The following is a 23,632-nucleotide window of genomic DNA, read 5'->3' on the forward strand; positions in this document are numbered from 1 at the left end:
CAAAGTCACCCCCTGCTGTGAGGATGCACTGGAAATACAAATGAGCGTGGCGTGGCACGACGTAGCGCCACTAAAACGCCACAACCACGCCGACGGAAAGAAGGACAAATTGTATTTTAATGAGCGTGTCCGTTGGCGAAAGCCCCTCATTTGGAATCAGACGGAAATGCCGCAGGAACCCCCACGTCTTCTGTGATTATTTAGTTTGGAGTTTAAATAATCTTACTTTCATGAGCTATTTAGCGAATTTATCACATACCAGTTGATGACATGCAGATCTGTGCCACTATCTACCCCCAGCTGTGGCGCCCATTTTATTTGACAGCGCACATTAGGCACCAAGTCATCGCCCTGCGCCGCGGCCTCGCCCTTTAATGGGGGCTGCGGCGAGTTGCGCAGTGATAAATAACTTCCTGTTTAACAAGCTGGTCGGGCGCGAGGAGACGCTGCCGATTTAAAACAGCCGTTTCACTTAGAGGCCAAAAGCAGAGAATAGGACATACCCTTCTCCCCCCACCTCCCCCATCCCCCCCCCCCCCCCCCCCGCTCCCCTGCCGTTGCAGTGCATTATATCCCCGCCGCATCCATCACGGGCCGCATGTGACAGGAGAACGCAAGTGTACGTGAGTGTGATTGTGTGACATAAAGGCAGTGTGACGGCCGGTAACTCACTTAGCGGCAGCAGCTGTTGCGGAGCGGTGGCTTGGTGGCCAATTCCCCCAGCGCCTTACTTCAGCTTCAATGACGCGCAAATAAACAGCTCAACACTTTTTTCTCCGAAATAGCTTCCTTCAACTCCGTCCAGCCGCCCTCGCCGCAGTTCCTCACTACCTTCCGCCTGGACAGCAGCGCGTCTGCAACTGAAAAGTTTTCACTTCCTGCCCCGGCACATTGGAAGAGCTAACGCTTTATCCATCCATCCATTTTCAATAGCCGCTTCTCCCTGCACTCAGGTAGGGGTCTGCTGGAGCCTCTCCCAGCTGTCATAGGGCGAAGGCAGGGTGACACCCTGGACAAGTCGGCAGTTCATCGCAGGGCCACATAAAAAGACAAACAACAATTCACACTCACACGCCCACACCTAAAGATAATTTGGAGTTTCCAATTTGCCTCACATGCATGTTTTTGTACTGTGGGAGGAAGCCGGAGAACCCGGAGAGAACCCACGAGGACACAAGAGGACACAGGAGAACACAGGAGGAACACAGGAGGAGACAGGAGGACACAGGAAGAACACAGGAGGACACAGGAGGGACACAGGAGGAGACAGGAGGACACAGGACACAGGAGGGACACAGGAGGAGCACAGGAGAACACAGGAGGAACACAAGAGGAGACAGGAGGACACAGGAGGAACACAGGAGGACACAGGAGGGACACAGGAGGAGACAGGAGGACACAGGAGGAACACAGGAGGACACGGGAGGACACAGGAGGACAGGGGAGGACACAGGAGGACACAGGAGGAGACAGGAGGGACACAGGAGGAGACAGGAGGACACAGGACACAGGACACAGGAGGGACACAGGAGGAGCACAGGAGAACACAGGAGGAACACAAGAGGAGACAGGAGGAGACAGGAGGAACACAGGAGGACACAGGAGGGACACAGGAGGAGACAGGAGGACACAGGAGGAACACAGGAGGACACAGGAGGACAGGGGAGGACACAGGAGGACACAGGAGGAGACAGGAGGACACAGGAGGAACACAGGAGGACACAGGAGGAACACAGGAGGACACAGGAGGAGACAGGAGGACACAGGACACAGGACACAGGAGGGACACAGGAGGAGCACAGGAGAACACAGGAGGAACACAAGAGGAGACAGGAGGACACAGGAGGAACACAGGAGGACACAGGAGGGACACAGGAGGAGACAGGAGGAGACAGGACACAGGAGGACACAGGAGGGACACAGGAGGAACACAGGAGGAGACAGGAGGACAGAGGACACAGGAGGACACAGGAGGGACAGAGGAGGAACACAGGAGGAGACAGGAGGACAGAGGAGGAACACAGGAGGACACGGGAGGACACAGGAGGACACGGGAGGACACAGGAGGACACAGGGGGACACAGGAGGACACAGGAGGAACACAGGAGGAACACAGGAGGACACGGGAGGACACACGAGGAACACAGGAGGAGACAGGAGGAGACAGCAGGAACATGCAAACTCCACACAGAGAGGCTCCTGCTTCACTCTTTTTCTTTTCTTTTTTCTGACAACTTCCTCGTCCACCGAACAGCTCTTCCCCTCTCAGCTCACAGGTCACCATCACTTGTTTGCTGTTCAGCAGCTAAACTTCACTTCTGTATTATCACCCATTCAGCAGAAACCCAATCCCCGTATTTTGTGAGCCTTATCTGCATCCGGGTAGAGTGTGACACGCTTGTTCGTTTGTGTTAACGTTTTCAACCACACACACACACACACACACACACACACACACACACACACACACACACACAAACACACACACACACACACACACACACACACAGAGGCGTGCGTGCATACGTGTTGACAGCATTTTATCACACAGCCCTTGTTTTCTCTCTTGCATTGCAGAAATGCTCCAGCCCTAATCTTCAGATTTACGTTGGATTTGCATACATTCGTTAATAGCATCGGGAGCGCTGCGTCAACACAAGGTGCTTAGGCAACGTGAATTATTATTAGGGTTTCAGTCATTCCACTTAATGATAAGTCAATATTTAGCCCTGCCAATGAACTACTGATAAAAATGTGTGTTGTGGATTAGGGTTATCCGAGCTCTCTCGGAGACCAAAACCCTCCACAACTTTAAACAAACCCAACACTTTTAAAATCCTGCATATATTACAAGGGGTTTGGTACAAAGCGTGGAGCTGCTCCTGACATACAGCATAATTGAATTTTACATATCTACGCAACACAGGAACAAAGGGCCTGTAATAAAGAACCTATTTTAGTTGCCTGTATTCAGTGTAGAATGAACAGAATGTTCCAGGATATTGTGTAAAGATTTGATCGCTGTATAAAAATAAACAAGTATTCAGAGGCTTAAGTAATTAAAATGTGTGCATATTGTGTGTGTGTATGTGTGTGTGTGTGTGTGTGTGCACTCTGTGGTCCAGAGGGGCTGGACTATATGTCATGTCGAGAGATGAAATCACAGTGGATTGACTTCCCCTGTGATCACAGGCATGTGGACACACACACACACACACACACACACACACACACACACACACACACACACACACACACACACACACACACACACACACACACTGACACACCTCCTCTGTTCCCAGCTGACCGCTTGTCCTTCCTTCTTTTTGACGACTTGTGTTTTTCCCCCCCGCCCTCCTTTAATCTAAACAACATTAACAGCTGGCCATGTGCTTGTCACTGTGTGTAATTGTGTGCATGCATATCTTCAGTTAAGCGTACCTTTGTGTGTGTGTGTTTGCTTGCTCTGAATGGTTTGTTGGTAGATTGTGTGTTATTTTAAATAAAAGACGGAGCAGCTCTGCGCTCTCTTTGTGTCTTGCAAGGAAGACAGAAAAAAAAGAGGGGCAGAGTGAAGAAATGTTCCCGAAAATGTTTAAATAAACAGTTAAAACCAGGCTAAATATAAATGAGGTAAAGTCTGAAGTTGCAATCAACCGACAACAAAAGACATGTGCCAATATGTTGCAACGGTTTATTGTTACCAGCGAACTGAATAAAATATTGAATATCTAATAAATATTTTCCTGCAGATTTTATAGAATAATATAGCAATAAATGATAAATGATTCATTTATTTCTCAGATGGATATTGTAAGGAACAGCAGGAGAGACAGTTTAAAGTTAAAATGCCAAAAACTTTGGAAGACTTTGTCGTCGACTGTTGCATACAGCAGTGTTCTCTCCATCTCTTGCCTGCTAGCATATACAGTATATTGCAATCCACCATCTGCCTGAGTGCATGTGAAAGCAGCATTAGATCTGGAAGTGGAGCCTTTTAACAGGTCTAAAGTGTGTTATGGCGACGACTCGCGCGCACATAAGCAGACCAGCACACTGCTGACACACTCGGCTCTTAGACTTGCCAGTCAGTCGAGTAAACCTAATAGAGAAGCCATCACTGTAAAAACACTATAAGAGAGAGAAATGTCTCCCTGTGTTCAGAGAGCACTCCAGCTTCGAAATGGGCCGGACGCTGCAGTTTGGAATACAGCACGTCGTCAACATCACTGATGAAAGAGCTTCTGGCGAGAACGCGCGCACGCTAGCACGTGGACACGCAGGTATACTGGTGCGAAACTGATGAGAGACTTGGCAAAAACAATGAAAGAATGCTGGAGTTGTGCGAGCGGCTCTCGTATAAAACATGTAAAAATGCAAACGCATTCAGACACATGAAGGGAAGCGGACAGCTGCGTGCGGGGAAGTGAAGCACAGTTTCACCAAGTTGAAGTAATAAACCTCAGTGCTCACAGAAACACACACACACACACACACACACACACACACACACACACACACACACACACACACACACACACACACACACAGTGTGCCAGGCTCGGAGAGAGCTAGCTTAACTACTGGGATAATTTCCCTCCAGCAAATGGTCACCGTGCCCTTGAAAAAACATATTTGATTATTACTTTTTCTTCTCCCCCCCCGCCCCCCCCTTCTTTTTTTTCTTTTAGCATCATCACAGCCATTTTCATCACGCGCTCTGATGATGGCACGGCAAGGCGCGTTAAGATAACACCCCGGCACCGCCAGGCTTTTAACACTTAAACGGTGAAAAGACATATTCAGATTTGTCCTTGAACGTTTGGATGGGGCCTGCTGGGCCGGTGCAGCGGCTGACGGTGGGGGAAGGAGTTAAAAAAAAATAAAAAAAATACAGTCCATACATTTTTAAGAAAAAGGAAAAAAAAAAAAAAAAGGAAAGTGAAAGAAGGGTGGGTGGGGCATTTATGGTCGCACCCACGGTGAGAAACGGGGACGGTGGGGTTGAAGGGCAGACAGAAGAGTTAAAAATCGGAACACTTTTAAAGGAAAGTGTGAAGGGGAAATGATTAGTGGAGCGCACAGCGAGGCGGGGATGTTGGCAGAGCTGGGGAGCAACGGGAGGCCAACGACGCCGCCGCACACGTTCCTCTAAACATCTTCTAATCTCACATAAGTCCCAGCTAAACTCCTCTCACACAAACTCGGAGACAGAAGAAAAAGCGGAGCAAAGGAAGAGCTTAAAAGTTGCTCTTAAATAAGCAGCGCAGGAGGAAACGCTACAAACAACACGCAGGCAGACTTCTTCGCAAAAACAAACAGTATTAAATCTACGGCAAAGTGACATGAAGCTGTTTAAACAAACTGCTAGATTGGGAAGGGAGGGATTTAGCATTTAAACTCCATAATACCCCCCAAATCATCCCCTAAATAATCCCTAAATAGCCAAAATACTGAAACTTTAGAATGGTCCTGCAGTTTTGGGCCGATGCTACCACCAGGTACGTCTGAGTGATGAGACAGTTGGGAATTGGGGCCATAGAGGGGCTCAAACTTCACAAAGCCCAACAGTTTCTACTGCATACCTGATTAAAACTCTCGTCCAAACAGATTTTCACCGTCTTCTTCGGCAGCAATTTAAATACAATCCGTCAGAATCTCTTGGATTTTGTGCTTACAGCTGCAGCAGCTCTTCACGCTGTTATTTTTTTATTTGAGTTCACACAAAGAGCCTCAGCACAGGAGTTGACACAGCCGATAAATCCTGACCTCACCAAACAAGACCTCCACGTAAAAACAAAGCCAGTCGCTTTGTGTCCAACTTTTTTATACTCTTCTTCTTCCTCCTCCTCTTCTTCTTAGTATAATCTAGTGTTCTTCTCAATTTATTAGCCAGGTGCTAATGTCCTTCTCAAACATAAATGTTATTTGCTGACCACATTATAACTAACAAGCTACATTCTATTCATACTGCTGGTCAAAGAAAAGTTCACAGAAATTCTCTGTGTATTTATCCAGGTTTTTCCTGTAAGTGTGTGTGAGTGTGTGTGTGTGTGTGTGTGTGTGGGGTTTATGTATATTCTCTCTGTGTGTGTGAACACATGTGCGGGGAAGCAGGTATGCGTTTGCCAGACGGCTGTCTCCTAGCATTGCTGTGCCCCTGCAGTGTGCGTGTATGGTTGTTGACAGTGTGGACGGTAATGTGTGATAGATCGCACTTCGGGGACCCCATAATCACATCAGCCTAACCTAGTCTATCAGCTGGGCACAATGGGATACCCTTCACTCCTCCTTTAATCTGCTCCATCTAGCTCTTCAGCCCTCCGCCCGCTCCCTCCGATTCCCCACTCACTCACTTCCCTTAATTCTCCTCCCGTCCAGTTTTCCTTCACGTGTCGCAGTTTGTACTGCTTTGTTTGACCGACTAATTGAAGCAGCTTTGATCACATCATCATAAAGGCTAAACCGTATTTAAGCGTGTCTCATTGCGGTTGTCTTACTTTTCAGCACTCATCTTTCTTTCACTACTTTATTATATCTTTTGTGTCTGTTGAGTTTTATGTTTCATTTGCAACAGCACAGCTCGGGCTTTGTCATTTTCTTCACGGCAAGGCTTTCTTTATTCTTTTGTCGCAAACACTTGATCTCACCGCATCTGTAACAATGCAAACGGCTCGGCGGCACGACACAAAGGCTGCGGCAAAGTGAGCGGGGCCAAGGTTAAGTTGGCTCCGGCACAACAGCTTTGACTGCGCGCACGTTGTGTGCGAGTGTCTTGAAACAGACGTGCGGGGTCGAGGTTGCATCGCCGGCCCCTGGGACCCCCGACAGTGCAGTGCACCCGGCAAATGGCCCCTAGCCTCGCTAGCGCCGCTAGCCCTGCGATCCATCATACCATATGTTCTCGATGGGGAAGCTAACGCTAATGACTGATGAGAGGCTGGGAAGAGGGGCGCACAAAGTAGAGGGGGGGGGGGGGGGGGGGGGGGGCGCGCGGCGCAGACAGCAAGTGGGAGTGAGAAGCCGGAGGAGGCAAAGGAGACAAAGTAAGAAGCACGGAGAAATGATAAAGAGTGCGGAAAAAAGAAATCAGTAAAAGGAAAGAGTGGAGAGGACGGGGTGAAGAACGCATGCACTCGTTGGTAGGAAACCTCTGATGACGGATGACCGCACAGAGCGGTCTGCTCAGTGCATAGGAAAAAGGATTAGGTGGAGAAAAAAAGAAGTAAACGCAGGAGATAAAAGATGTATTTCAGTAGATGAGAGTCAACTCCCCCCTGGAATGGGAAAAGTCTGTACATACTTCTTTTTTGCTTGCTTTGCAGAAAGTGTGTTGGACGACACGTGGCTCTAGGAATAAGCCGACCATGGTGTCACCTGACAGATATACAGAAAAGACTGCCAGGTTAAAAAAGTTGTTGAAAATATAAAAATCCCTGTTTGCAATAGGACATCGGCACACACTTAAGCCTGAACAAAAAACCTTCCAGCCACAGCTTGTGCAGAACTGACAAAGGATGAAAACATGTAATATCTCAAAGGAGAAAATGATGACTGGCTGCACTACTTGTTTATAATGACAGTGGAATTTGTTTTGGGTTTTTTTTTTGTCCATTTTCAGTCACTATATAAATATTTTGAGTGAATTAGCTGCTGCTGTGTGTCAATGTGCGTCTGAGGGTAGAATAATTGAGTGCTATAGGCCTGTCCATATGGGGCCATTGTTTATGTGTGATGAATAGAGTGCACGTGTCTGTCTCTGGCACACAACACTAAGTGAACCCTGCCGGGGGCACCCTGTTGACTCAGTGTGTGTGTGTGTGTGAGATGTGGGTTCATGTAATATGTCTATACACGTGTGAAGGCACTGTGTGTGTGTGTGTGTGTGTGTGTGTGTTGTGTGAAGCGGAGAGAACGAGTGTGTATTTGTCCTGCTGTGTGCTTGGCAGTGCCCTCAGTGGTGCCATCCACAGTGTGGTTCATCATCATCTGCCATGACAAAGATGTCTAATGACACACACACACACACACACACACACACACACACACACACACACACACACACACACACACACACACACACACACACAGTCCCATCTGTGCCATGGTATCTGGGTGCTTTGGGACGCGGCAGGAGAGGAGAAGAGGGAAACGACTCCACGTTCCTTTGCCATGTGTCAACCTCAGACCCCCCACCCATCCCCGAAAAAAATTATACCTCTATGGTATAGTATAAGTAAAAAGTAGGGGAAAAAAAAAAGTGAAATCACGTGTGCATCTCTGTGTCTCCATCCCTCACCTGGAACGTGTGAGTGCACCTCCCCCTCCTCAGAGCCTCCGCAGCACACCAGCTCGTCGTCCACAATATGGCCACCGCAGCACTGGGCCCCGTAGCCGTCGTGGAGGCTCCCGCTGCAGCAGAGCTGGCCGCCCCTGCCGGTGTACGGAACCGCAGCACAGCAGCTGTCGCCCAGCCCCACCGACACCCGCCAGCGGGAAGGGTCCGGGCAGCAGGTCTGGTCTGCGACGGCAAGGACGGTCAGAGCGAGAATCCAGGAGTTCAGTGGAGGAATGGATGAAAGCGCGCGTGTTGGGGTGGTGGTCTTACTCGTTTGCAGGTGAATGTAGTATCCTCCACAGCACCGGTGCTCAGGCAGAGCCGGGACGAGGGTTCCGTGGCAGCACACGGGCTCGGAGGAATTAGCCAAACTCTGGTAGCTGCTCTCACAGCAGTGGTGATTCGGCAGTTTTTGGTGCAACATCCCACTGCAGCAAACCTGGTTGCATTTTTTTTTTTTTATTGACAAAACACAGAAGAAGAAGTTTAAAGCAAAGTTAGTTCAAGTGTCATTAAAGGCTCGGAAATTCTGGCTCTCTATGGTTACCCATTAGACCAATAACTTCTGGAATGTACGCTCTTAATACATCCACTCGCAGTAGGCGGTCAAGTTAAATAAAGTTTTGATGCAACAAATCATCTTTGTATTTACTGATCCTGCGTAGAGCAAAATTGCAAAGCTATGCTTTGAAGTGGGTTCCACAAACGCATGCAGAACCTTCAGGGTGGCTCTTTGTGACATCATTGTTACAGTTTCAGGCCGTCGCAGGTCGTTGCATCATCAGGAAGTTCTGCGGGCGTGCGAGTGTTTGCAAGTTGCTTTTGTTTCGGCCGCGCTTTTCGCTGCACGCAGCATCAAGGTGCCGGGCGGCTTCCCAGTGCCAACTTGGCTGCCATTCAATGACACGCGGACGGAATCGAATGCAGATGACAAGTTAATCTGTTTAGAGAAATGAATCACCTGGAGGATGATGGAGCGGCGCACCTACAACTACGATAACCTTGCGAGGCAGTTGGGTTGGACGGCTTGTAATCCCAAATTGTGCTGCTTATTCAGTTCTACTGTATGTTGGTTTGTCGAATCCAGATTTCTCTCCCACACCTTTCCAGATGGCCATGAAAAATATACTGAGGGTATCTATGAAAACTGCAAAGGTCCTCTCTTTTTTTTTTTTTTTTTTACCACACTTTTGTTGTTGTTGTTGTTGTGTAGCAAAGACTTCAATGGGCAACCTTAAGAAAAACACACTCACCTGAGAATCAGGGTGGAAGCAGGACGTCCCACACACACCCAGGCCAGCCGGACACTGCACGTAGGAACACCTGAACTTCTCTTCTCCCACACCTGCCGACTCCTCTCCCACTGGCGCTGCCACTGCACACGACCTCCGGGTCCGTCGTAAGATCTCGTAGCCCAGCATGATCCCACTGGGTCTGCCTGGAGGAGACCAGTCCAACCTCACTGCCCTGATGGAGTCGGAGAGAGAGGGAGAGAGAGAAAGAGAGGTATGAGCTTTGTAGAGAGAGTTACAATTAACACACTTTAATTTTTTTAAATCACAGTCGCACACAGGGAAAAAGGCTACAAAATGATAACTGACTTAAAAGTGGAAAACCGTACATGTACATTATTTGATTTAGGTCAAATAGCAGAATGACTTTTTTCGAGTCTGAGCTCAAAGTCAAACTCGAACCTTGTTGCGTTCTCAGGAGAACACTGCAGTGTTCACTGACGCCGGCGTGCAAAGGGTAAAGAAAGGCCTCGGTGAAATGTTCCATGTCGGTCGCAAGACTTTGGAGTTTGACGAAAAGCAGTCAGAACAAACCGCCGAGGACTCAAAGGCAATTTCCTCTTTTGACAACATGCAGCCAACAAGGTGTTGCAGCTCTGCTTTGTCTGAGTTTCACCACTGAGGAATGTTATTCCCCGCGCTGTGCGCTGTTAAGTGAACGCTGCACAGACCGGCCTTTAAATCGTTTTTTTAATGTTAATGTGTTTTTGGCTGGGATTTTGAATTGAATCTTTAAAAAAAATAAATAAAAATAACAGCAGAGCCACCAAACTCCCCCTGTGGGTCAAAATGAATTATGCAGAAAACTGAAAAAAAGAAGAAGAAATAATTCTAAAGTTGAAAAATACACTTGCGCTGCAGCGTTGCGTTACCTGGAAGAGAGAACCTGCGCGTGCGGCGCAGCGATGTCGGCAGGAAGGTCCTCCACCGTGGTCGTCTGAGTCACGTTGCTGCGCACGCATGCGTACACAGTGCACACCTCCACCTGACACACGCAACAACGCACGCACAACAAGCAGGCAATGACGCGTTTGTGGGACGGAATCGAGCATCTGAATGTTTTTCCTGCGCGCACCTGTACGTCGTAGACAGTCAGAGGCAGCAGGTCCCCGAGCAGGAAGGAGCCGGAGCCGCTGTCCACGCTGCCTCGCAGGAGGCCGTTCAGGAGGACGCGGTAGGCGGTGACGGCTCCGTTGGGTCGCAGGGGGGGCAGCCAGAGGACACGCACGGTGCTGCTGTTAACAAGAACCACCTCTGGGGCCGACATCCCGTCTGGCTCTGAGGACACACGCACAGAGGTGTCAAAGTCTTCCCATCTTCAGAGACAAAAGTGATTTTTCTGGTTTCCACATTCCCGCAGAACTCAGGAGGAAAATCAAGTGCTTTCAAATGGACATTTAGGCACTGTTTATATTTACGATACAATACGATACGATAAACCTTTATTCGTCCCACGACGGGGAAATTTAGGCGTTACAGCAGCCAAGAAGATAGGGCAAACAAGAATAAAGTGAATAGAGCATATAAAAATAACCTAAAATAGTGCAAAAAACCTAAAATATGAACGTTCCCTTTCGAGCTGTGTTCACAGAGGCACGTTTTCACTGTATTTTTGGTAAATCAAACGCATTGCTAATCTCTACGATTGGAGTAATTAGACATGAAAGCCTATTTGCTTCAAAATGTCTTAAATATCGTAGAAGCTGTTCAGCTCTGACGTTTTTCACATCACAACTGTGGCTAAATTTGAGTGTTTTTGTATCAATAATGCCGTCTTGTCGTGAATAAAATGAGAAATGACGAAATGGGTTTAGTACACTTGCACCAGTTCTGTTAGCTGAGTGCATCTTTTTACAAAGGAAATCAAATTAGCATCATTGTATCACAATGATTCTTCACTGGTGAAAGTTCCTTTGATATTGGCTTTTACTGCTTTCCTCAGTAAATATCTTTAAACCACACACACACACACACACACACACACACACACACACACACACACACACACACACACACACACACACACACACACACACCAAGGACAATAAATAGACTTCTACAGTTGGAATGAAGCCTCCAGGAAATAACAGAAAAATATGACAAGGAAGGACAGAAAAGAAATTGTCACAGAAAACCGAGGATGCACTTTTGAGTCAAAGATTGGAGAGAATGATTGTATTTAAATGAAAAAGGCTTTTTTTTTTTTTTTCAAATGACAAAGTGGTGATGAAGCAGTGGCTGAATAAACAAGGGGAGAGGAGAATGTGAGTGGTGGCTCCAGTGTAATTCTAAGTGAAAATGCAGTCGGCAAAGAGACGTTAACCCAATTGATTGACCCAACCTACTGCTCTACATTTCATTTACTCCTGGATGTTATTATCATCGCAGTGCGGAACACTCAGACTCTTTCTGTCAGGCGCACACACACACACACACACACACACACACACACACACACACACACACACACACACACACACACACACACACACACACACACACATTTTTTTCCCCCAATTAGTCTTGATGTTAGCATTGCCCTATAGATTGCAGGCCATGTTAGTATGGTTGGTAGGGTTGAGCTGCATTAGTTAAAATATATTTTCTCTGGGTGTGTGTGTGTGTGTGTGTGTGTGTGTGTGTGTGTGTGTGTGTGTGTGCGCGTGTGTGTACTCCTGTGGCTGTAAAATAATGAAATTACCTCCAGAGCCCTCTCAGTTAAACGAGCCATGCTTTGCCTTTAGCACCTAATGATTTTCTAATGTTTTTAATGCACTTTTTATTATAGTGCCAAGATTGGAGAAAAAGAGAGGGGCCTCTGACATATGATTACTGTGAAGAAGAAAGAAGCCAGGAGGGTGCAAACGATCGGAGAGATCGGAGAGACGCCCAGGAAAATAGAGAAAGACAACTTGGGCAGATAGACAGGAAGTTATATTAAGTCATTTCTTACTCAGGATGGTTTTACTTCAAACCTAAAAGCGTCTGTATACTTGAAGGGGCCCTAATATGGCCAGTAAAGTGCAATAACACAGAACAAACAGCTCTTTAACACGCTAAAGAGCTGAAAATGTACGTATGACTCCTTTAAAAAATTATAGCAAAAAAAAAAAAAAAAGTCAGCCACACACACACACACACACACACACACACACATAAACACACGCGCATGCACTCAAGCGTGCACAAGGCGTGCACACAATATGTATTGATTTCATGCCTTACATGAGGTGTTCAGCAGGTTTCGGACAAGTGTGACATGAACAAACTCTCTTAGATGTATTGAATCGACGTCCTGCACCGGACCCCCCCTGCCTCCTGTGGCCCCACCCCCTCCCTCCACTCCGACCCCCGACCCCTAGAGCGCCATCACACGTGTACCTCCATCCTCCGTGGTGACGTTTAGCGCGGCCTCGCTCGTATTGTGCGCTCCGTTGGACGCCTGCAGCGAAACCCGGTACACGGTGCTGGGCCACAGGTCGCTCATCACGGCGGCGGCGATCTCAGGAGGGAAGGACCGGACCCGACTCAGGTGGTCCGACGTGACGGTCAAATAGAAGGACTCCACCTCTCCCTGTAAATCCTGCAGAGCTGAGGAAGCCACAGCGACAACAGCGGAAAGAAAGGGCTACAGAGCGCTGCACCACAATTCACAAATCTGCACAGAAGACAGACAGAACCACTGTGTGTGTGTGTGTGTGTGTGTGTGCGTGTGTTCAGTTGGCTCTTACAGGGTTGAGTCCAGTTGACCTGCACAGCGGTGTGATTGATGGCGTGGGCCCACAGTGTCGGAGGGCGGCGGGGGACGCCCGCCATGGTGACGGCGGTCACAACCTCACCCGAGGTGGAGCCTGCGTCGTTGTGCACCGCTAAGCGATACTGGTAGCGGGTGAACCTGATGAGAGACAGCCAGGGTTAATGAGGAGAAAAGGAAGTTTGACGTTTGAAATGTTGCAGGATGTTCTCAAGGAATAAGGAAGGAATGTCTTTAAATGACAAATGGACGGCACTTGTATAGAGCTTTGCAGCAACAGCCTCTCATTCATCCAGCAATAGGTGGCTGCTGCCAGCACTTCAGGGCTCAGTGTCAGCTCTCTGGTCTGGCGCATTGGGTCTGGCATTGCGTAGACTGACGTCACAGAACAGTCAAAACTCATCGGCGTGTTTGGAGCTGTTCAGACTGAGACACATCTGTTTGAAACTACCTTCCGAATGTGGTTTCGGTCTGTGTTGCGAAAATCGGATTTCATGTGATTTGTGACTGTTCAGACTACAAAAGAGCCATCCGGTTTCAACCTGGAAGGGGCTAAAAATTGGATTTTGGCTGGTAGTCTGAACGTCGCCTTAAGTTAGAAGTAACGGTGCACTGCCGCCGAGGCACAAGTTCAAGTGGAACGCTGTCAGATCGCGTGGTGACGGTTGACAGGTGGGGAAAAGTTAGACGAGCCTCTAAAGTTCCACAGGCGTCAACGAAAATAGAATAAAAAGTGCCGATGCATTAAAAAGTTTTCCAGTTTAGACACTGCAGAGACACAAACACACACACACACACATTAAAGAGCACACACCCAGAGCCATTCTGCAAGCATTGACTGGGGAGCGAGAGACAGAGACAGAGAGAGAGAGAGAGAGAAAAAATTGCTTCCGCCAAGTGCCAAACTGAGATTAGGGGGACGTTGTGTGAAAAACAATTTAATTCTTTGGGATATTTGCTTAATGTATCTTTGAGCGGTATTAAAAGATCGGCATCAGCGGCAGCTCGCCGATCAGCTCGGCACACACGGGTTGCCGCGGCGGCGCCGCCGCCACCGCCGTTTGCTCTAGAGCTCATTTCAGTAATCTCACCTGCTTAGGCCTTTATCTTGGTAGAACAATTTGGCGCCGGAGTAAACATGGAGCCAGCGATGGAGATCTTGGGAGGGGGGCGGGGACGCTGCTGCTGCTGCTGCTGCTGCTGCTGCTGCTGCTGCTGCGGCCAGGGGCTGCTGGGTCTTACGCCGGAACAGCTCGTATCTGTGGTGGTGGTGGTGGAGGAGGAGGGTGGGGTGGGGGTTGAAGAAAAGCAAACACACGTGTGAAAAGTTGGGTGTTTATGTGACACACACACACAATTGCAGTGCGTTCACTCGCACTGGGATGAAGACACACAACCAAACACGCAATTCTAAACTCCTCCTCGGCTTATCGCTCGTTTCTCTTCTTCTTCTCTTTCTTTTTGTTGCCTTCACTGTATCTCCCTCCCCTCCCTCTGTTGTGTGTGTGTGTGTGTGTGTGTGTGTGTGTGTGTGTGTTTTTTCCCTTTCTGCAGGGTTTGTGTTTTCCTCTCCCCACAGTAATGCTAATTTCTGCTGTAATCAGAAGAGAAGGGCTTAATGCCGCCTTTTTAACCAACCCACTTAGACAAACACACAGAGCTGAGCTGAGCGGAGCAGAACAGAGAGACGGGCTCATGCATTTTAATCGCCTGCATGCCGGGGAAAACGGACCTTTATTTAAGGCCTAATCTCCGACAGCGTAGAACAGGACAGAACAAAACACACCAGGATGTGCATTAAGTCTGAAAGAGCGCTGATTAAAAAATGCACGACGCTTCATTAGCCGCGGCGCTCATGTTAGCAGCTTGTTAACGTGCTGGTATACTGGCTTGTGTTGGCCTGCGCTGCTCAGCAATTCGACATCTCCAGAAAGTGTCCCGAACAATCTGCAGCTCAACTGGATTCCTGCCCGTCGCTAATGAATAAGGACGGTGGGACACTTTAAAGAGATCGCGCCAACAAATAGCTTTTCATAATTACAGCGACCATGTCAGTGTATTCTCTTCATGTCATCATTCATTTTCTTCTTCTTCTTCTTTAACTTGGTGGTTTATTACGCTTTACCGCTACCAGGCAACTCTTAGGTCTCATTTTGGCTTTGTAGATTTTCTTGTGACAATAATTAAGAGACTAGCTGCCCTCCCATTGGTTATACATTGTGGGTCGCACCTTCTCATGAGACGCCTGTCTGCTCACTTTCCCCACCTACTAAATCCAGACGTGTTCTTGTGTGAGAGTGTTGGGCAGACAAGGTTATGTGGTCTGTTCCAGGTCAGCCACATGTGCTGTGGCAGGGCAGAGGTGCCATTCTGTCCATTACCATTGAGAAAACTGAAGTTGTGAAATCCGTTGTGAATTATTTAAAGGCAGAGAAATAACATAGTGTTGCGATGAATTGTATGCGACTGATGTCAAAAGTGCACATTTTTATTCACTTTCAGCAAATCAAAATCCAGAGAAAATGTCGTTGTCCGATTTTATATATCCTAGTTTGATTAAAAATATTTTCAGTCAATACCAGCAGGTTATTTTCTCGCTGGTCTGACGTTGCGACAATGTTATCACCGAAACTTATTAAAACCCAGACAATGGAACAGAATGTCCCCTGAGCTGAGACATTATGAAACCAAGCTGCGTCACGACCCCGCTGACCTGATGTTGGGTCCGTTGGGCTTCTTCGGTGGCTGCCAGGACACGGCCAGGAAAGACTCGCTGACCGCCACCACTGACAGCGGCTCAAGGCCCTCGGGGCTCGTGGCTAACGTCGCCGCCCGAGTGGGCGGGCTTTCCGTGCAACCGCCCAAGTGCCCGCCGCCCTTTGAACAGGCCAGCACGGTGACGCTGTAGTTAGTGTACGGGACGAGGTCAGTCACCGTCACGTTGAGGTCGGAGGCAGCGGCGCCGTCACGGAGGAGCCGCGGCTCCGGGAGGCGGATCTCGTAGCCGTGAATTTCCCCGTTGGGATTAGTGGGGGGGAGCCACGTGACCTGAAACGACAGAAGCACGTCGGTACTTTTAACTCCTGGTTGGGTTCATTGGAAACGCAGCATTGATGGAAATCTTCATCCTGTCCACACGGTCTCTCCTAACTGCCCTGTCAGTATCCCAGGAAAGTCACTTCATTGGCTGGCTGGACATTCTTGACGTTCTTGGCATGCTGAGGACAGCGGAAAGCTTTTAGATGGATGAACTACAGGAAGTCATGGTGCAGTGCGCGTGCGTGTGTGCGTGCGTGCATGTGTGTGTGTGTGTGTGTGTGTGTGTGGCTGGCCAGTGCATGCTGCGTGCGCTCTTTCATAGGTATCAAGAGTGGTCAGTAGAGTGCTGTACCTGTGCTGGTACGCTGGCAGCGAAGTGAGTGTGAAACTGCGCAGCACTCCAATGCGTGAGTGTGCATGCACGCACGTGCACGCGAGTGTGCGTGCGCGCGCGCGCGTGTGTGTGTGTGTGTGTGTGTGTGTGTGTGTGTGTGTGTACGCCTTGTGTGGGAAAGGTAACGTGACTTTGACTGGAGCGGAAGACTCCTTTCATCACATTTAAAACAGGGCGCACGCAAACCCACTTTGGGCGCATGCACAAACAGCGGGCTAAAATAATGAAAACAGCTGGTAATGGTATTGCTGCTTGTAATAAAACCAAAAAAACAAAGGGCCCTGCATCTGATTTGGAAACGGTCCGGACCGTCAGCATTTCATAGTGAAGATGAAGGTGGTGGTGACACGCACACTGAAGAAGGTGCAGATGCACACACTTCAAAATGTACAGTATATATGATTACATTTTGTGTATAACGACACAAAGTTTTCCCCTAATGAGATTATTGGCTAATATTAATGAAGATGCGTGTGTGTGTATGTTTCCCGGTGTGCGGCACTAAATCATAGTGTTGTGTGGAGGCTGTGATCAGTTGACTGTGATTAAGTGGCCGGTGTTGATGAGAGTATTATGAATGAACATCAAGAATAATTGTCTCTAATGCCACCTTGATATCCATTTAACAAGTGACACTGTGAGGTGATCTAGGACGAGCTCACACTCCGGTCCACTCCATCTCTGTATCAGACACACACACACACACACACACACACACACACACACAGAAACACACAGAAACACACACACACACACACACACACACACACACACACACACACCAGTGTACGCGCGGGGTCAAGTCGAGTTAGGCAGCTCATTTTCCAAAGTGCGTGTTGGGTGTGCTTTGTGTTGGAAGTCATTTACAGATTGAACAGCCTGATGTAATCTGGAGATGGTGAAGACTGAGGGGACCCTGTGCTGACACAGAGATGGGGCTCAGCTTGGTCATTTGTGTGATGTACATGTTGATGTATAATTCCTATTATTCACATGAAAAATTATAGGCTGAAAAGGCGACGCCAGTCAAAGATTCTACCATGTGCGGGGAACGATTCTGACAGCGTAAAGTAACTTTGTGTTCTGACGAGTTTGGCCATTTCCACTTGTAAGAAAATGGATACCTTCACACTCTCTGCAGTGGCTGCTTTATCTGGAAAGTATGGCGACATGTTCTTTCATGTAATATTTATAATGATACTGAAAACTGTTTCAGTCTTTTGCTTACAAAAGCTCACAAAAGCCCTAAAATCATTTGAATTAGAAATAGGACAAATAATGGGTTAAAGCCTCACCAAACAGCTGATCATTCATTCATTACGATTATCAAAGCAATGTTTAACTTAATTTTTTTTTAAAGATATAACAGCAGCTGATCATCAGGCATCTTCTGCCAACAATGGCAGCGCTGAAGTTAACAAAAGGGCTCAGAAGAAAGTGACTCCGAGAAAGAAGGCAGCGGCTCCAAATCCTGCCAGTGTTGTCAAGGTCAATCTGCAACCAGGAAACGGCCGGCCTGTCTGTCCAATTAGCGACAACCAGGAAGGCACACTTCCCTCCGCTGACCTGCGACCCCTAAAGCTGTGCTGCTGAAGAGATGACAGGGGCGGTTCTGAAATGATGACAGGCATTAGCATTTTTCTGCAGTTAGCATTAGTGCCGTTCTGTGAGTGCATGCATATGCGCGCGCGTGTGTGTGTGTGTGTGTGTGTGTGTGAGTGAGTGTGTGTGCGTGTGCGCGCACATGCATTGTTGCCGCGGTTTTCCATAGATAGAGCTTGATGTTGGATTAGTCCGTCGCGGAACTTGAGCATGGCCCCTCCTTTAAAATGGCCGACAGGAAGGAAGCGGCGTCAGACGGGGTCACAGTCCCTCCCCTTCCTGAAGGGGACCTTGAGCTCAATGTTTTTCTCTCTCATTAAATCCCAAGACTGATAGACAAGCGGAATCAGGGTGACATTGCTTTGTCTTTCCCACTGTGAATGACTGAGCGGATTCTCCATGAATCGTATTCTCGTATTGTTGCTTTGTGCGTGTGTGTGTGTGTGTGTGTGTGTGTGTGTGTGTGTGTGTGTGAGTGAGAGAGAGAGCGAGCGAGAGCGAGAGAAAGAGAGCCAGAATATTTTCAGCTTGCATAAACTTTTTGGATTGTAAAAACTTTGTTGTAGAATCACACTCGTGGCAGTTATATGTAAAAGACACGAAACACTGATTTTTATTCACGTGCTTCTTTAGTCATTCAAATGCTCCTGTGTTGTCATGAAAGATCCAACATGTCTATGTGATCTGGCTATCAACAAACCGGCCCCTACCTGAAGCGACTCTGGCCCCAGGACCTTCACTTGTGGTGGGCTTAGACCTGCTGGCCGAGAGGGTCTGGTGGTGATGTTGACCCAGGGACCTACAAAATCAGATTAAAGTGGTGTTAGCGACAACCGTGGCCTCTTGAATGCTGAATTCAACTGAAACTTATCTAAAAGGAACATGTTCTCACACATTCATGAAGGACTCAGAGTACCTTCACTATTCCAGAAGGTGGAATGGCACGTACGGAACGAAGGCGGGTAGTTAGAAATGCACATAAGACGAGAATCCCTTCATCGCACGCTCGCAACTTACACATGCATAGGCAGATACCCCCCGAGTTCAGGCCTCACACCTGTGTTTTTAATGCTTTTTCTTTTTCAATGCATTATGTTCTTGTTGTTCTTATCTGTGTTTTGATAAGCGCTCTATAAGTCCACTCGGGAAAAACACGAACAAACGATCAGCATAATATCTATAAGATCTATGGCTTCTCAACGTGGGACCTTACAAACACAAATCTGAGTTGGATCCGTGTTCTCACCTGTGCTGTTTCCAGCCTGGTTGTGGAGTACGAGTCTATACTGGTAGCTGGTCCACGGACTGAGTGCTGAAGACGAGTCCAGGTAGGAAAGAGGCGGAGGGTCCGCGGGAAGGTAGCCCACGGTGGAGACTTGTGTGGTCCCGGCAACCTTGCGCTCAATCAGCCAGCTGCGGCAGAGCAGGACACAAGGGAAGTCACCTTCAGCTGGAGAGTCGGGCTGGGATTGGTGGGCGTGTGCGAGTCGCCGTCTCTCACCGCTCCAGCGGTCCGTTGCTCCACTCCGGCGCTCCCCAGGACAGGAGCACAGATGTGGGGGTGTCAGAGTAGAGGTGAGGTGCAGGTACGCCTTCAGGTGGGGCTGGGAGCGTCTGGAAGCTCTGGCACATCTCCGACAGCGAGCAACCCACACTGGTGCACGCCTTCACCTGGACAGCGGGGGACGACTTGCTCATCACGGTTCATGAGAGCAGGCTATTGCAGTCCTGGGCAAACTATGGCCCGGGGCCCATATGCGGCCCGTTAAACTTTTTAATTTGGCCCTCCGAACTTCAAGAAATTATATTAATAGTACGTAAGTCATAAAATACCTACTGTATACTTTATCTTTTTTTTCTCCAGTGTTTTGAGAGTCATTTCAATAAAGAGCTCAACACTGTGGGGGTTCAAAGACATTTTTTGTAACACTTTTGAATTTTTTCAAAATAAATGTTCAATAGATATTAAAGCGCATGTTTTCTGCATAGCCCATAATATATTTTTTTCTCCTTTGAGGTGGGTCACCAAAACACCATCTGCTCCTGCTCCGGCTCCCTCTGTCAAATTCTAGAGCCCATTGTGGCCCCACCAGTCAAAGACTTTGCCCACCCCTGGGCTCATGCAAGCGTTTGATGCAGTGGAAAATTATTGCTCGTGTTGTTTCTCATGTTTTCCGGTTTTCCTCTGTGAATTTGCAATTCAACAACGGCTACAGTGCAAGTCCATATAAGTATATCTTATTGTGTTTCACAGTGTTCTTTGACAGGCCTTGTGACTTGCTGTGTTTTGGCCTAGTAAGCGTCTCGTGTCTGTTTCTCCTACAGAAAGAGGCGTTAGATCCTTGAGAGGCCTACGTCCTCTCGCAGGCCTCCGTCTCTTATCTTACCTTGGGAACGGAAGAGACACTCCAGCACATGTTCAGACGCTACATTATGACAACTACAACAACAATGACAATGGCCTGTTCTTACCTGGCTGCTGTAGGTCTGGTAGGGTCGGAGGTCGAGGAAGGTGTAGCTTGCGCTGTTCCCTGAAACAGTGACCGATTGGAGGTAGGAACTTGAACCCGAGGCTGAACTGAAACAGCCAGACGTAAGACTGTGTTCCGTCACCAAAAAGGCCTGAGAACTGGCAGACGGCGAGGTTGGAGTTGGATCTACGCTAGCGGAGTTTGGTTCGGTCAGGACGGAGCTGTTGCTCCCGGTTCTTCCCCCTTCAACAGGAGACTTGGACCGCCAATCTTTGGTGACACTGGATTTTGAGCTAAAAACACGGCTTGGTCCGGAGTCTTGGACTGAGCTGGAGGCGTCTTCCCCGTCTGAGTTGTTGGCAGACACTGAGGTTTGGCTTGAGCCGACATCTTTCCCTACGTCGTCAGACCACAAAGTTGAGTTCGGAATTACGCTGGAATTCAGGGCCGCACTGCTGCTGCATACCGAGCTTGGGCAAAGACAGACAGTGTAATTTGTAATGAAGCCATTTGGGGGTGAAGGAGGAGCCCAGGTCACTGTCGCAGTGCGAGGACGGAGCCGCGACACGACGGGCGTATCCAGCGGTCCAGGAGCTGGAAGTAAAGAGGAATGAACAGCTTCATATTAAAATGGAAAGAAGGACATTTTGTGGGCTTGCAAAGAAAGAGAAATGGATGAGCAGGATTTATTCTTTAAAAAAAATGACATGCAACATCAAGAATGGCATCAAAGGGACAAAGTCGTGTTCCCCATTTCTATTTCAAGGATTAACACGGAAACTCTTTCATATTCACCCCCAGAGCAAACCGGGATTATATTTATGGATTTCTGCAGCAACTGAAAGTGAGCCTGCGTGTCTTTTAGTGGAAAGCAGGAGTTTAGAAAGTGACGCACAGAGAAAGACAAAGGCGATGAGGACAAGGCAGGAAAGACAGAAGAAGGAAATCTGAAGGCAGAGGCCCATAAGATCTCCGTCTTTAGGTTTGCGGCACATTCATGAAGGACTCAGAGTACCTTCACTATTCCAGAAGGTGGAATGGCACGTACGGAACGAAGGCGGGTAGTTAGAAATGCACATAAGACGAGAATCCCTTCATCGCACGCTCGCAACTTACACATGCATAGGCAGATAAGAACCTGTACGGGACTAGTCAGAGGGATATTTCACTCCACAGTAGCTCATTTGAAGGTAATGCCTCCTCCCCCTCCGCCATCCCCAGACATTTACATCCCACCGTACTGTCCTATAATGGACATACACAGATGCATGTCCATGTACACAGACACACACTCTCCTTGTGATGCACACACACTCACACTCGCACAGACACACACACACACACACACACACACACACACACACACACACACACACACACACACACACACACACATTCAAAAGCCCACACCCACAGTGATGCAGTATAGCAGTAATGGTTTTGTGTGAAGGGCAAGCAGATCAAGGTGACTGAGCGGACTGAGGGAGCGTGCTGCGTCGCTAAGTGCTACCGCTAACCGCTAACGGCTTTCCCAGATGGCGGTGTGTGCATGTGTGTGTCCGCGCGCGCGCAAATGAAATCGAGAGAGTCAACGAATGGCGATATTAAGACAAGCGGTTGAGCGAATGTGTGTTGGAAAAAAGAGCTAGCATGTGGCCTATTGTCAAGGAATGTGTGTGTATTTTGCATGCTAAATGCTTTAAAATTGAACGACGGCACAACTAACACCAAGTCTGTCGCAGTTGTTCTTAAACATTAAATATCCCCAAGTACATTTTTAGTTTATCCTTGTTCAATTTTTGCAGACTTAATTTGCTAATACTAGCACATTTTGTGATGTATTAGCTAGCTAAAGCCTAAGTGCACAGCCTTTCTGAACCATAAAACCTGACTTCTTCTATTATGAGGGTTATTTCAAAAAATTTGAAAAGATAGGAAGGAGGCTCTAATCCACTTCACGATTCTGAAGTTTAATAGATGTAAAGTTAGTAAGTCAGTTAGTTGGCCATACATGAATGTGGCTCTTGTGAATGCGGCTACAGTGAATGTTTAATCTGGCGTTAATGTTGGCATGTCAAGACAAACTGGAGTGCAGTGTCTTCTGAACGCCTGGACGGTGCCACACTAGTTGCACAAACTTGTGTGTTTATGTTTTTTTTTGTTCTGTTAATACACTTTTATAACATTAGGATACTTGGCTCTCGTGTGTAAAATTTAAAATGTAGGCACACTACCACTTTAAATGCAGCTGTCCATATTTTAATGTCTAACAAAAAAGGAAAATGGCCAATGCTTTATTGATCTTAATGTTTTTATATTTACCAATAAGATAGCATAATCACTATAAAGGATACACATTCAAATATATAATAATTACACATCGTCTCACTTATTTCATAGCTGTGGGCAAAACACATGAATGAACACACACACACAGCATGCACGCGCGCACACACGCGCAGGCCGATTGTCATACAAACAAATGGTGACGTTCAGCTTGGCTGATTTTATGGATCCCAAATGTTGCCAACAACCTCTCAACACTCCCGTCCACGCCTCTTTCATCTTCCCCCTTCCTCTCGTTGACCCCTCGCCTCGCTTCTATCTTTTCCCCGCCACCGCTCTCCCTCTTCCTGCAGCCGCTCGCTCCCTCCGTCTGCCGCGGGTCTCCCTGCTAAATAAACAATGCAGCGAGTTGACCTTTTGGGTTAACAGGTTTTTATGCTAGCTCTACTCAGC

The 23,632-nt window shown here is 47.9% G+C and overlaps 1 protein-coding gene across 1 annotated transcript in view; it reads right to left on the bottom strand.

The window, feature by feature from the left end:
* ush2a (Usher syndrome 2A (autosomal recessive, mild)) overlaps window positions 1-23,632 on the bottom strand; it is a 152,203-nt gene that overhangs the window by 46,013 nt on the left and 82,558 nt on the right. Inside the window, exons 50-62 of the mRNA XM_076050230.1 lie at window positions 20,895-21,487; window positions 19,924-20,093; window positions 19,669-19,835; window positions 19,133-19,221; window positions 16,101-16,435; window positions 14,479-14,646; window positions 13,365-13,528; window positions 13,015-13,224; window positions 10,709-10,911; window positions 10,506-10,618; window positions 9,595-9,808; window positions 8,612-8,780; window positions 8,303-8,524 (exon numbers count right to left, since the gene is read on the bottom strand). Of these exons, the coding sequence (XP_075906345.1) occupies window positions 8,303-8,524; window positions 8,612-8,780; window positions 9,595-9,808; window positions 10,506-10,618; window positions 10,709-10,911; window positions 13,015-13,224; window positions 13,365-13,528; window positions 14,479-14,646; window positions 16,101-16,435; window positions 19,133-19,221; window positions 19,669-19,835; window positions 19,924-20,093; window positions 20,895-21,487 (2,817 nt within the window). The remainder of the gene's footprint in view (window positions 1-8,302; window positions 8,525-8,611; window positions 8,781-9,594; window positions 9,809-10,505; window positions 10,619-10,708; window positions 10,912-13,014; window positions 13,225-13,364; window positions 13,529-14,478; window positions 14,647-16,100; window positions 16,436-19,132; window positions 19,222-19,668; window positions 19,836-19,923; window positions 20,094-20,894; window positions 21,488-23,632) is intronic.

The sequence above is a fragment of the Nelusetta ayraudi genome, unplaced genomic scaffold (genome assembly GCF_046127955.1).
Source record: "Nelusetta ayraudi isolate G7.1 ecotype Tasmania unplaced genomic scaffold, CSIRO-AGI_Nayr_v1 ptg000005l, whole genome shotgun sequence".
NCBI lineage: Eukaryota > Metazoa > Chordata > Actinopteri > Tetraodontiformes > Monacanthidae > Nelusetta > Nelusetta ayraudi.